The 13,753-nt window shown below is 48.5% G+C and overlaps 1 protein-coding gene across 1 annotated transcript in view; it reads left to right on the forward strand.

The window, feature by feature from the left end:
* PSTPIP2 (proline-serine-threonine phosphatase interacting protein 2) overlaps positions 1–13,753 on the forward strand; it is a 59,772-nt gene that overhangs the window by 38,207 nt on the left and 7,812 nt on the right. Inside the window, exons 5-9 of the mRNA XM_054031222.1 lie at positions 1,597–1,703; positions 3,348–3,410; positions 4,028–4,126; positions 4,858–4,903; positions 6,002–6,081. Of these exons, the coding sequence (XP_053887197.1) occupies positions 1,597–1,703; positions 3,348–3,410; positions 4,028–4,126; positions 4,858–4,903; positions 6,002–6,081 (395 nt within the window). The remainder of the gene's footprint in view (positions 1–1,596; positions 1,704–3,347; positions 3,411–4,027; positions 4,127–4,857; positions 4,904–6,001; positions 6,082–13,753) is intronic.

The following is a 13,753-nucleotide window of genomic DNA, read 5'->3' on the forward strand; positions in this document are numbered from 1 at the left end:
CAATTCCAGGAGAGGCAAAGCTGCTTCTGTAATGAGCCAGCCACTCCCAGTCCCTATTGAAGCCCAAATTAATGGAATAAAATTTGCAAATGAATTTTAGTTCTGCTGTTTCTCTTTGAAGTCTGTTTCTGAAGGGTTTTTTTTTGTTTGTTTTTGTTCAAGAATAGTGACTTTTAAATCTGTTATAGAATGTCCAGGGACATTGAAGTGTTCACCTACTGGCTTTTGTATGTTACCATTCCCGGTGTCCGACTTGTGTCCATTTATTCTTTTACGTAGGGCTTTCACCTGTAAACCAGGTGACCTCTAACCCCAGGCAAGGCCAATACCCAGTCAAGGGGGTTCATAATAAAATGAAACCAATCTTGAGTCTTTTATTTTCTGATTCAGGGTTCATCAATGGGAGTTGTGGGTGCTCAAAGCTTCTGAAAATCAGGTGCTAGGTGTTTCAAATTGGGCCCTTCCAAATCCGTGGACACCACACTAAAGGGCTGGTGTTCACTGCAGCTTGAGGTATAACTCAAGTGTTGCCTCTAACTGGACTCCTGTTCATATACAAAAGTCTCTAGCTGAGTTAGGTGGTGCCATTTAGCTGGCCTGTGAGAGGGCGTGGGTGAAGCTTGAGTAATGTAGTGGGGACACAGCTCCTGGCTACAGCTCAATTTTTAGCCTAGGTTATCACTCTGCTAATGCAGTTGCTCTGCACTGTTAATCAGATCTTGAGTGTTATTTCGCAGTGTGTGGCTGCTCTTGCTTGAGCTAGGCTAACTTGAGAGGAGTAACTCAAGCTAACTGTTGCCGTTATCTAAATCTAGTCCTTCGCCTGTCTCTGTGCCTCAGTTTATCGATCTGTAAAGTGGGCGTAATAGGCTGACCTACCTTACAGGGATGTTTCTAGGGTTTGATGTCTATGAAGCATGGTGCAGCTAAAGGTGGGTAAATAACTGATTTTTCAGTTTATTGGCAGTTACCAAAAAAATTCAGACCGAATCTGAAAATTTCCAAAAAAAAGTCAGCAAATTGAAAAAGTCCACAAAAATGCCACTGTGGGTTGAACTAAATGTTTTGTTCAACCCAGAATGAACTGGTTCATTTCCGGGCACATTGTCCATGTAAAAAGCAAAGGAAACGAAGGGTTAGATTCACCAAACAACTTGCCCGTTGGCCAGGGATACAAACTTGGGTCTCACAGGTAAGTGCTCCAATCACCAGCTGTTGAGTTAGTCTCACTTTTTCTCTCTCTCTGGCCCAGTGACTAGTCATGTATTTTATACACAGTAACAGTTTCAACAGAGGAGATTGAGAAAGCCCCACACTAGGCTGTCCCATACTCAGTAGTTGGGGCACTCCCCTACAGTGTGGGAGACCTACATTAAACTCTCTTCTCCACATCAGCAGAGGGGGGGATTTGAACCTGTCTCCCACATCCCAGGTGATTGCAATTTACCTGAAAAACTTTGCTTGGCTCTAGTTGAAACTCTCTGAGAAGGTGTTTTAGAAATGCTGCCTAGTGTTGTGGTAGATAACACAAGTGACTCCAGTCAAGACCGGCTTTGTGAGCATGTGGGTTTTTTGTTTTTTTTCCCTCACTTGCAGAGGTAGATGGCGTAGGGCAGAGTCACATTCAGCTGGCCCAGACCCTTCGGGAAGAGGCAAGGAAGATGGAGGACTTCAGGGAAAAGCAAAAACGTCATCAGAAAAAGGTCAGGAGTTGGGAAGGCGTCCCGTGATTCTGTGAGCTGGAATCTGGCCAGAATGCCAGGATTAAAACCTTGACTTCTGCAAATGGTGCTGTGGGATCTTTAATGATGCCAAACGGCCAGCTCCTTAGCTTTCCACCTGGGCCTGGGAGCTGTGAAAGAGCCCAAGCTTTCCTGTTCGGTGTATATGCTGGCTGCTGGGGTAAGGGTTTTCTTTCTCTGACCCTCCCCTTCCCTCGCCCGTGAACTCCCTGCTGCTCTGGGAAGTCCAGAGTTCATCCCTAAATGCTGTCACTGCATCAGAGTGCATGAGTGTGGTGACTTACAACTTCCTCATTCAAGCTGCATGTGTTTGCCTTTGGGTTCCTACGCTTCTTTTTAGGAAAAATAGATCCTTTTTGTATTTTCTGTCCATTGAAAGCTGTGCCTGGGCCCTTTCTGCTCCCTGAGCTTCAGATCTTGGCAAGAGATCTTTACAACGTACGATTGCTTTTAACGGGGCAGCTGTGGTCTCTGGCCAGGTTTTCAGACACACACAGTACCCAGTAGTTGCCTTTGTTCTCACTGTGGGCTGGAATACATCTAGGGTGACCAGACAGCAAGTGTGAAAAATCGGGACAGGGAGTGGAAGGTAATAGGAGCCTATATACGAAAAAGACCCAAAAATCGGGACTGTCCCTATAAAATCGGGACATCTGGTCACCCTAAATACATCTGAAAATCAAGCCCTTACTGGGCTGTATTATGTGCAGAATCCAGGGAAGCTGGGTTCTATTCCTGATTCTTTCCTGTGGGGCTTTGGGCCAAGCCTCTTAACTTCTCTGTGTCTTAGTTTCTCCTCTGTCTGTAAAAGGAAGGATAACAATAGTTAATCAGTAGTTAAAGTTTATACCAAACAGGAGGGAGAGGGCTCACCGAGGTTGCCAGACCTCGTGAATAGGGCCCTACCAAATTCACAGTCCATTTTGGTCAATTTCATGACTTCAGCTATTTAAATCTGAAATGTCAGGGTGCTGTAATTGTAGGGAACCTGACCCAAAAAGGAGTTTGGGGAGGGGGCAGGGGTTTGCAATGTTATTGCAGGGGGGGGGGGGGTTGCAGTATAGCTACTCTTACTTCTGCGCTGCTGGTGGTGGTGGCGCTGCCTTCAGAGCTAGGCAGCTGGAGAGCGGTGGTGGCTGGCCAGGAGCCCAGCTCTGAAGGCAGCGCAGAAATAAGGGTGGCAATACCGTGACCACCCTAAAATAACCTTGCAAACCACCACCCCCCCCGCAACTCCCTTTTGGGTCAGGAGCCCCAATTTGAGAAACGCTGGTCTTCCCTGTGAAATCTGTATAATATAGGGTAAAAGCACACAAAAGACCAGCTTTCATGGGGGGAGACCAGATTTCATGGTCCGTGACACATTTTTCCTGGCCGTGAACTTGGTAGGGCCCTAGTCATGAAGGGTGTTGGTCATGTGATGCAGTATATTGTTATGAGATTTGCTGGTCTCACATTGCTGAGATGTTGTCTGACACACACAAGGCAGGACTTGAACTGGGAACCTATCACCTGTCCTAGCCGCTAAGCTCCTCGGCAGCTTTCGTCCTTGCGGGGCTCCTGGGGCTGGAGGGTGCACTAATGCAGGTGTTGTTCCCTTCACAGCTGGAGCTTGTGATGGATGCTATTCATAAAAATAGGAATTTGCAGTACAAGAAAACAGTGGAGGTAAGTGGCTCCTATCATCTGGTTCTTACAGGCCACAGATCTGTAGCATGCAGGCACATTAGAAATAGAACACTGTCTGTGTTACCTATAATAGTTTTGTGTTTGAATGGTTAAACAATGGGAATCGTATTTGCATGAGCACATGTCCTGTGTCCGAGCACTGAAGCTGACTAAGCCACCAAATCTTTTCATTGTCTTTGTATTTACTGTATTTTTGTTCTGCACCTGGCGAGTGACGTGCTGACCAGAAGCTACAGAGCAAATGCAAAGAGTGTGGGAGGAAAATGAATGTGGGGCCAGCTGTGTTATTCAGGCTGTGATGTGTGTAATCAAATCTCATGCTTCAGGACATAAACTAATCTCGGGTCAGGAAGGAAAGGTGTCCTTATATACGCAGCATTGCACAGTTGGCTGCCTTCATTTGAGGGGCTTGTCTTCCTTTGAAGCATCAGTTGTTGGTGGCTACCAGAGGCAGGATACTGAACTGAAGTTCCAGTAATGTATGTCGCAGATCCTGTAGAATCCTTAACGTGAGTGCAGGATTTGATCCAACAGTTTAGTGTGTGTGTGTGTTGTGTTGTGTTTCCTATTCGCTTACATACCCACCTCTCTCCTAGGCAAAGAGGCTGTATGAGCAGCGATGCAGGGATAAAGATGAAGCGGAACAGGCCGTGCACCGCAATGCAAACCTTGTAACACAAAAGCAACAAGAAAAGGTAACACAGGGAGGGTGAAAGGAAGGCACTTTTCCTGTCCTGCTTTAGGTACTGTTCAACAACTAAATCACCTCCCGGAAAAAATACCATTAAGAACATAAGAACAGCCATACTGGGTCAGACCAAAGGTCTATCTAGCCCAGTATCCTGTCTACCAACCGTGGCCAATGCCAGGTGCCCCAGGGGGAATGAACAGAACTGGTAATCACCAAGTGATCCATTCCCTGTCGCTCATTCCCAGCCTCTGGCAAACAGAGGCTAGGGACACCATCCTGGCTAATAGCCATTGATGGACCTATCCTCCATGAACTTATCTAGTTCTTTTTTGAACCCTGTTATAGTCATTTTAGAACTAAAGATAGTGGCTACAGTTTCTAAGAAACCTGCCAAACAGGGACCCTGAACCTGCAGTTGGATTTACACAGGAGAGCCCCCTTTCACTGCACGGAAGCTCTGATAGCAGAATCACCAGGAGTTCAAAGGTGGTTCTGGGTACTTGGTAGCTAGCTGAAGGCCTGATGGTTGACAGCCAGCATGGAAGACTTGAACCACTAGTGAGGAATCACCGACACAGAGCTTGGGGGGAAAAAATCTGGGTTGGTGGTTTGACTTCACCCACTGGTTAAGGATGGATTTGCAGGATAGAAATGAGGCCCAACTTTACTTTCTCTACAGTGTTTGTGGGTTGAGCTGTTGTCTCACAATGACCTCTTTATCTTTCTGTTTTTCAGCTGTTTGTAAAGTTGGCTCAGAGCAAGTCAGCTCTGGAAGATTCTGGTGAGTGCTGATAACATGGAGTATCTGTTACATTTGGAGGGGCTGGGCCACGCTGGGGGCCGCAGGTAGGGGATGGGATGGAGAGGAACCCATTACACAAGTGCTGTATTGGGGTGACTGGCATAGACCTCCCTTTCCTAACACAGTGGGTCGCACAGTTATATGCTGGATACATTTGCCCCAGGAAGTCAAACGTTATGTCTCGATGGCTCATTGTCTCCTTGTGATGAGACCATGCCCCAGCTAGCGCTGATTGGAAATGTTTAGTTGAAACTTTTTTTTGATGGAAAATGCCATTTGTGTCATACTGGGAATAATTTTGGAATAACCGTTTTATTTGATTGTGACAAATATTTCAGCAGAAAAAAAATATTTTGAAATAAAAAGATTTCCATTTTGGAATATGTTTGTCTTGAAAAATGCCAAGAGTTTCTTGTTTGTGCAGCATTGTCTGGACTAGGACTGGCTGCAACTTGGAATTCCTGGTTTGCAGAAAATTTCAACACCTCAATTTCTTTTTGTTCTGATTCAAAAGGAAAACAGATATATTTTTGAAATTTCCCACCAAATGGAATTTCTCAAAAATTTCAGTTTGGGGATTTTTTTGTTATTTCATTTTGGAATTTCAAAATATCATTTAGTATTTTGAGTTTTGAATATTTGTATAATGTTGTTTCATGACACGTCAGTGAAAGTAGTGCGTAATATTCACTACCACTGCTGTCATGTCATAATATGATATGATGTAATTGAAATATTCTATTTGTATTTGATTTTTCTTTTAACAATTAAGAGCAGCTGCTACTTAGAACTGGTTGAAAGATCTTCGCTTTTCTAGGTGAAAGTGTCTCTGTTATAATTTAAACAATTTGATCCTTTGAAATGAGTTTGAAACAGGATACTGGGCTAGATGGACCTTTGGTCTGACCCGGTATGGCCTTTCTTATGTAAACTCATTTTACATGCTCTAGACCCAAATTAAACCCAGGGTCCAACATATTCTGATCACAGTGTTTAGAATTGTTTACCTGAGTCTTTCATGCATCCAGACCTGTGTGTTGTACATGTGATCAAATTGCTGTTGGATTTCCCTATCAGACAGGCAATATCAGCTGAATGTTGGTGCGCTTGAGAAGATCAGGGAAGAATGGCAGAATGAACACACCAAAGCCTGCGAGGTAACACACCAAAGCCTGCCATCCATCCTAGAGATAATGGAGGATCTTAATGCTGAAACACTCTGGCTTTGAAATTGGGATTTCATTTCCTTCACTGCCAATGCTAGTGAGGGACCACAGTTGGCCTCTTCTGTTTCCTTATTGGTAAAACTTCCAGACACTTCCCAATTAAACTTGCATGTGTCTGCCTCTTAGTGTCTGGATACAAAGCCCCCAAAATTGGCATTTAAAAGTAGGGAAATATATTGGAAAGCCTTCAAGTGTCAGCGTGCAAAATAGTGGCATTTTTTTGCGCTGGCGTCTTTGTATGCAAAGTGCTGCCATCTACTGGACGGAACCTTAGCTTATATAATACAATAATGGACAGGCTCAGGGAGATGAAGATTTGCCTTTATTACTTTATTTCTCTGAGCAGCCCATAAACTCTTTCCATATTCTATTCAAAGAAATGAGCTGCTTGGTCTTATTGCTGTCACCTTTGTACTTTCCCTGAGGCTTGATGGCACTCCTTGTCAGGTCATATCTTGCCTTATACTGCAAACCTTCTCAGCCAGGGATGTTTGGCCTGTTTCTCCTCTCACTAAGGGTACGTCTACACTACGAAATTAGTTCGAATTTATAGAAGCCGGTTTTATTGAAATCGGTTGTATACAGCCGATTGTGTGTGTCCACACAATAAAATGCTCTAGGTGCTCTAGTCGGCGGACCGCGTCCACAGTACGAGGCTAGCGTCGACTTCCGGAGCATTGCACTATGGGTAGCTATCCCACAGCTATCCCACAGTTCCCGCAGTCTCTGCCGCCCCTTGGAATTCTGGGTTGAGATCCCAATGCCCGGATGATGCAAAACAGTGTCGCGGGCGGTTCTGGGTACATGTCGTCAGGCCCCTCCCTCCCCCGTCACAGCAACGGCAGACAATAGATTCGCGCCTTTTTACCTGGGTTACCTGGGTTACCTGTGCAGACAACATGGAGCCCGCTCAGCTCAGCTGAGCTCACCGTCACCATATGTCCTCTGGGTGCCGGCAGACGTGGGACTGCATTGCTACACAGCAGCAGCTGCTAACTGCCTTTTGGCGGTAGACGGTGCAGTAGACTGGTAGCCTTCATCGGCGATCTGGGTGCTGGCAGCCGTGGGGCTTGCCTTTTGGCAGTAAATGGTGTATTATGACTGTTAGCCGGCCTATTACAAGTCGGGTCATCGCACATTAGCAGAGTCTTCCCTGAGCAGCCGATTGTGCAATAGGCCTGAAGACCATCGTCATACACCGCCCCGTATTTGCTGCCAAGCACCCAGAAAGATGCCGAGGGCTATCAGTCACGCTGCACCGTCGTCTTAAGATGTAAAAAAATAGATTTGCTCTGTATTCATTTGCTTCCCCCTCCCTCCGTCAAATCAACGGCCTGCTAAACCCAGGGTTTTCAGTTTAATCTTTGGGGGGGACCAGTCTGTGACAGTTGTTTGTGTCTCTCCCTGATGCACAGCCACCGTTCTTTATTTTAATTCCCTGTGCCTGTACGCCATGTCGTCACTCGGCCCCCCTCTCTCCTTCCCCTAGGCCGTCAGATACTACGTTTGCGCCACAGCTCAGAGAGCCGAGAAGCGGTTCGCGCCTTTTCTTTGAATTCTGGGTTGAGATCCCAATGCCCGGATGATGCAAAACAGTGTCGCGGGCGGTTCTGGGTACATGTCGTCAGGCCCCTCCCCCCTCGTCACAGCAACGGCAGACAATAGATTCGCGCCTTTTTACCTGGGTTACCTGTGCAGACAACATACCACGGCAAGCATGGAGCCCGCTCAGCTCAGCTGAGCTCACCGTCACCATATGTCCTCTGGGTGCCGGCAGACGTGGGACTGCATTGCTACACAGCAGCAGCTGTTAACTGCCTTTTGGCGGTAGATGGTGTAGCATGAGTGATAGCCGTGGGGCTGGCAGCCGTAGGGCTGCATTGCACCAGCCCCTTGCAGGCGATGGTATATTATGACTGGTACCCGTTGTCGTCATACTGGTATGGCTGTCAATCATGGCCACCTAGGCAGACATGCTACTGTTTTGATTATGACGGTTACCAGTCGTAATATACTATTTTCTGCCAATTGCCCAATATTGTCTGCTAAGCACCCAGAAGAGGCCGAGGGCGATGCTGGGTGCTGGCGGACGTGGGGCTGGCAGACGTGGGGCTGCATTGCTACACAGCAGCAGCCCCTTGCCTTTTGGCAGATGATGGTATATTATGATTGGTACCCATCGTCATCGTACTGGTATGGCTGTCACTCATGCTGCACCGTCGGCTGCCACCTTAAGATGTAAAAAATAGATTTGTTCTGTGTTCATTTGCTTCCCCTTCCTCCGTGAAATCAACGGCCTGCTAAGCCCAGGGTTTCCAGTTTCATCTTTGGGGGGACCATTCTGTGTGACAGTTGTTTGTGTTTCTCCCTGTTCCTGTACCTGTACGCCATGTCGTCACTCGGCCCTCCCGCCCTCCTTCTCCTGGTCCATCAGATACTACTTTCGCGCCTTTTTTCTGACCAGGCGCCATAGCTAGCACTGGGATCATGGAGCCCGCTCAGATCACCGCGGCAATTATGAGCACTATGAACACCACGCGCATTGTCCTGGAGTATATGCAGAGCCAGAACATGCCAAGGCGAAACCCGGACCAGGCGAGGAGGCGATTGCAGCGCGGCGACGAGAGTGATGAGGAAATTGACATGGACATAGACCTCTCACAAGGCACAGGCCCCAGCAATGTGGAAATCATGGTGTCACTGGGGCAGGTTGATACCGTTGAACACCGATTCTGGGCCCGGGAAACAAGCACAGACTGGTGGGATCGCATCGTGCTGCAGGTATGGGACGATTCCCAGTGGCTGCGAAACTTTCGCATGCGTAAGGCCACTTTCATGGAACTTTGTGACTTGCTTTCCCCTGCCCTGAAATGCCAGGATACCAAGATGAGAGCAGCCCTCACAGTTGAGAAGCGAGTGGCGATAGCCCTGTGGAAGCTTGCAACGCCAGACAGCTACCGGTCAGTCGGGAATCAATTTGGAGTGGGCAAATCTACGGTGGGGGCTGCTGTGATCCAATTTGCCAGGGCAATGAAAGACCTGGTGATAGCAAGGGTAGTGACTCTGGGCAACGTGCAGTCAATAGTGGATGGTTTTGCTGAAATGGGATTCCCAAACTGTGGCGGGGCCATAGACGGAACCCATATCCCTATCTTGTCACCGGAGCACCAAGCCACCGACTACGTAAACCGCAAGGGGTACTTTTCAATGCTGCTGCAAGCCCTGGTGGATCACAAGGGACGTTTCACCAACATCAACGTGGGATGGCCGGGAAAGGTACATGATGCTCGCGTCTTCAGGAACTCTGCTCTGTTTCGAAAGCTGGAGGAAGGGACTTTCTTCCCGGACCAGAAAGTGACCATTGGGGATGTTGAAATGCCTATCGTGATCCTTGGGGACCCAGCCTACCCCTTAATGCCATGGCTCATGAAGCCGTACACAGGCAGCCTGGACAGGAGTCAGGACCTGTTCAACTACAGGCTGAGCAAGTGCCGAATGGTGGTGGAATGTGCATTTGGACGTTTAAAAGCGCGCTGGCGCAGCTTACTGACTCGCTCAGACCTCAGCGAAAAGAATATCCCCATTGTTATTGCTGCTTGCTGTGCGCTCCACAATATCTGTGAGAGTAAGGGGGAGACCTTTATGGCGGGGTGGGAGGTTGAGGCAACTCGCCTGGCCGCTGATTACGCGCAGCCAGACACCAGGGCAGTTAGAGGAGCACAGCAGGGCGCGGGGCGCATCAGAGAAGCTTTGAAAACGAGTTTTGTGACTGGCCAGGCTACAGTGTGAAACTTCTGTTTGTTTCTCCTTGATGAACCCTCCAACACCCCCCCCCCCGACCCGGTTCACTCTACTTCCCTGTAAACCAACCACCCTACCCCACCCTCCCCTCCCCTCCCGCTTGCAGAGGCAATAAAGTCATTGTTTTTTCACATTCATGCATTCTTTATTAGTTCCTTACAGAGGTAGGGGGATAATTGCCAAGGTAGCCTGGGATGGGTGGGGGAGGAGGGATGGAAAAGGACACACTGCATTTTAAAACTTTAACTCTTATTGAAGGCCAGCCTTCTGATGCTTGGGCGATCATCTGGGGTGGAGTGACTGGGTGGATGGAGGCCCCCCCACCGTGTTCTTGGGCGTCTTGGTGAGGAGGCTATGGAACTTGGGGAGGAGGGCTGTTGGTTAAACAGGGGCTGTAGTGGCGGTCTCTGCTCCTGCTGCCTTTCCTGCAACTCAACCATACGCTCGAGCATATCACTTTGATGCTCCAGCAGACGGAGCATTGCCTCTTGCCGTCTGTCTGCAAGCTGACGCCACCTATCGTCTTCAGCCCGCCACTTGCTCTGTTCTTCCCGCGATTCAGCCCGCCACCTCTCCTCTCGTTCATATTGGGCTTTTCTCATCTCCGACATTGACTGCCTCCACGCATTCTGCTGTGCTCTATCAGCCTGGGCGGACATCTGCAGCTCCGTGAACATCTCGTCCCTCGTCTTACGTTTTCTCTTTCTAATGTTCACGAGCCTCTGCGAAGGAGAAACATTTGCAGCTGGTGGAGGAGAAGGGAGAGGTGGTTAAAAAAGACACATTTTAGGGAACAATGGAAACACTCTTTCATTACAAGGTTGCATATTTCGGCTTGCAGGCAGCCATCGTAGGCCACAGTGTTTTGGCTTTTTTAACCTTCTTAACATGCGGGAAAGGTTGCAAACAGCAGCGCATTTCCCATATCAAGGATGAATTGGGTTGTCCATTTAAAATGGGGTTTCAATGTAAAAGGAGGGGGCTGCGGTTTCCCGGTTAACATGCGGCACAAACACAAGTAAACCCCCCCCCCCCACACACACACACGATTCTCTGGGATGATCACTTCACCCCTCCCCCCCACCGCGTGGTTAACAGCGGGGAACATTTCTGGTCAGAAGAGCAGGAACGGGCGCCTCTGAATGTCCTCCTTAATAAAATCACCCCATTTCAACCAGGAGAGCTTTCTGGAGATGTCCCTGGAGGATTTCCGCTCCATCCCCATACACGTTAACAGACTTGCTTGCTTTTTTTTTTTGTAATGTTTACAAATATTTACAAAGTTACACTCACCAGAGGTCTCCTGTGTGCCCTGAGGGTCTTGGGTGAGTTCGGGGGTTACTGGTTCCAGGTCCAGGGTCACAAACATATCCTGGCTGTTGGGGAAACCGGTTTCTCCGCTTCCTTGCTGCTGTGAGCTACCTACAGTACCTCCATCGTCATCTTCCTCGTTCCCCGAACCGTCTTCCCTGTGTGTTTCTCCAGTGAGAGAGTCATAGCACACGGTTGGGGTAGTGGTGGCTGCACCCCCTAGGATCGCATGCAGCTCCGCGTAGTAGCGGCAAGTTTGCGGCTCTGCCCCGGACCTTCCGTTTGCTTCTCTGGCTTTGTGGTAAGCTTGCCGTAGCTCCTTAATTTTCACGCGGCACTGCTGTGTGTCCCTGTTATGGCCTCGGTCCTTCATGGCCTTGGAGATCTTTTCTAATACTTTTCCATTTCTTTTACTGCTACGGAGTTCAGCTATCACTGCTTCATCTCCCCATATGGCGAGCAGATCTCGTACCTCCCGTTCGGTCCATGCTGGAGCTCTTTTGCGATCCTGGGAGGACTCCATGACGGTTACCTGTGCTGATGAGCTCTGCGTGGTCACCTGTGCTCTCCACGCTGGGCAAACAGGAAATGAAATTCAAACCTTCGCGGCTCTTTTCCTGTCTACCTGGTCAGTGCATCTGAGTTGAGAGCGCTGTCCAGAGCGGTCACAATGAAGCACTGTGGGATAGCTCCCGGAGGCCAATAACATCGAATTCCGTCCACACTACCCCAATTCCGACCCGCAAAGGCCGGTTTTATCGCTAATCCCCTCGTCGGAGGTGGTGTAAAGAAACCGGTTTAAAGGGCCCTTTAAGTCGAAAGAAAGGGCCTCGTTGTGTGGACGTGTCCAGGCTTAATTCGGTTTAACGCTGCTAAAGTCGACCTAAACCCGTAGTGTAGACCAGGCCTTAGACTGGTATAAAATCAGGAGTAGCTCCTACAGCAGCATAACACATGTGTCAGCGAGAGGAGAATCAGGCCCTTTGCCTGTAAAGCACCACATGCATTTACGATGAGAGAGATGGATGGCACCAGACCGAGACTCATATCTAAGTTCTATCCCCAATTCAGCCAAGAACTCCGTGCGTCATCTTGGGCAAAGCTTGAGGTTTCCGACACACTTATGATCCTGTCACGTTGCTTAAGCATCAATATATTGCATTTTCTATCGGTGACACTGCTGTTCTAGGCAGAGCAGCTGGGTTCTATTCCCTTCTCTGCCACGGGCCTCCTGGGTAACCTCGGGCACGTCGTGCCATCGCGCTGTGCTTCAGTTTCCCATCTGTAAAATAGGGATGACGATACTGATGTCCTTTGTACAGTGCTCTGCGATCTCTGGATTAAAAAGGGCTCTAAAAGGGAGGTACTATTATGAGTTCAGCTCAGCCCATTCCCTAGTGCTGACCCCTTCTGCTCGTTCTTCCATTTTGCTTTGGTTTCTTAAAATGAAATGACCTGCCTGCGTGTGCTTTGCCCATCCAAAACTTGTCAATGGCTCAGTGTAATGAAAACCCATCGGCTGATAGTGAGGAGTGGTAAACAAAGATTCACTTCCTCAAATCAGTCAGGTTGTGTTGATTAGGCGCGCCAAGTACGGAAGTTCTGCCGCAGGTCCATTACAAAAGGTCCTGCCGATTAAATGTGTGCTCTTGGTGAGAGGTTACTTGTTGTCCGTGGAAATGTGAAAAGGACTCTTCCTGGTGGAATGAATGCATATTGAAGGGCAGACGTCAGAAGGTTTGGGCTCTGAGGAGCATCCAGATTGTTCCATGCCCATTGGAATGATCCAAACGTGGGTGTGGGTCTGGGTGTAGGGATGAGAGCAGTGGCCTGGGATCACTAAATCAAGGGGTGACCAAACAGTGCATTGGCTAGCTGGCTTGCCTCCCCACCGTCCGCAGGTGTCAGCGTCTGGAGTCAGTCCTCCCACCATGGTGCAACAGGACCTAATAACCTGACTGAGCTTCCCTTTTAAGTTTAGCCTGCAACTTTTGGCCAGCCGATGTTTCAGGCAGAATGATCTCACTTAAGGTGGGCTGTGTGTGGATGAGATGGGGCCAAAGGGAAAGTTGAAGACTCATCTTGAGGGGAAGAGGTCCCTTCAGAAAATGTGCAAATCCTGATGGAGCAGAGTGCCGGGACCAGCTGGACCTGGTGGGATCCTGCCTTGATGCAGGCTTCTGTTTAATACCATGTAGTGCTGGCTGTTAATCTATTTTTCTCATGAAGAATCAAGGACGGTAGCAGTTAGAGATGGAAAAGACTCATTAGACTAAGCCCAGCCCCGTATGAAGGTAGGATAGACTCCCCCAGAGAGGGATGATTAAGGCCAAAATGCCAAGAAGTGGTGAAGTTAGACCCAAGGTCAGGTCATTGCTTAGAACATTTGAAAGGACTAGCAAAGCACTAGGATGGGTCCAATATGGCCCAAACCTGTATTGGCAGGGAGGTCGCCTAGATGATGTATGTCTTCCCCTTTTCCAACTTCCAC

This window comes from Malaclemys terrapin, chromosome 6, assembly GCF_027887155.1.
Source record: "Malaclemys terrapin pileata isolate rMalTer1 chromosome 6, rMalTer1.hap1, whole genome shotgun sequence".
Taxonomy (NCBI): Eukaryota; Metazoa; Chordata; order Testudines; family Emydidae; genus Malaclemys; species Malaclemys terrapin.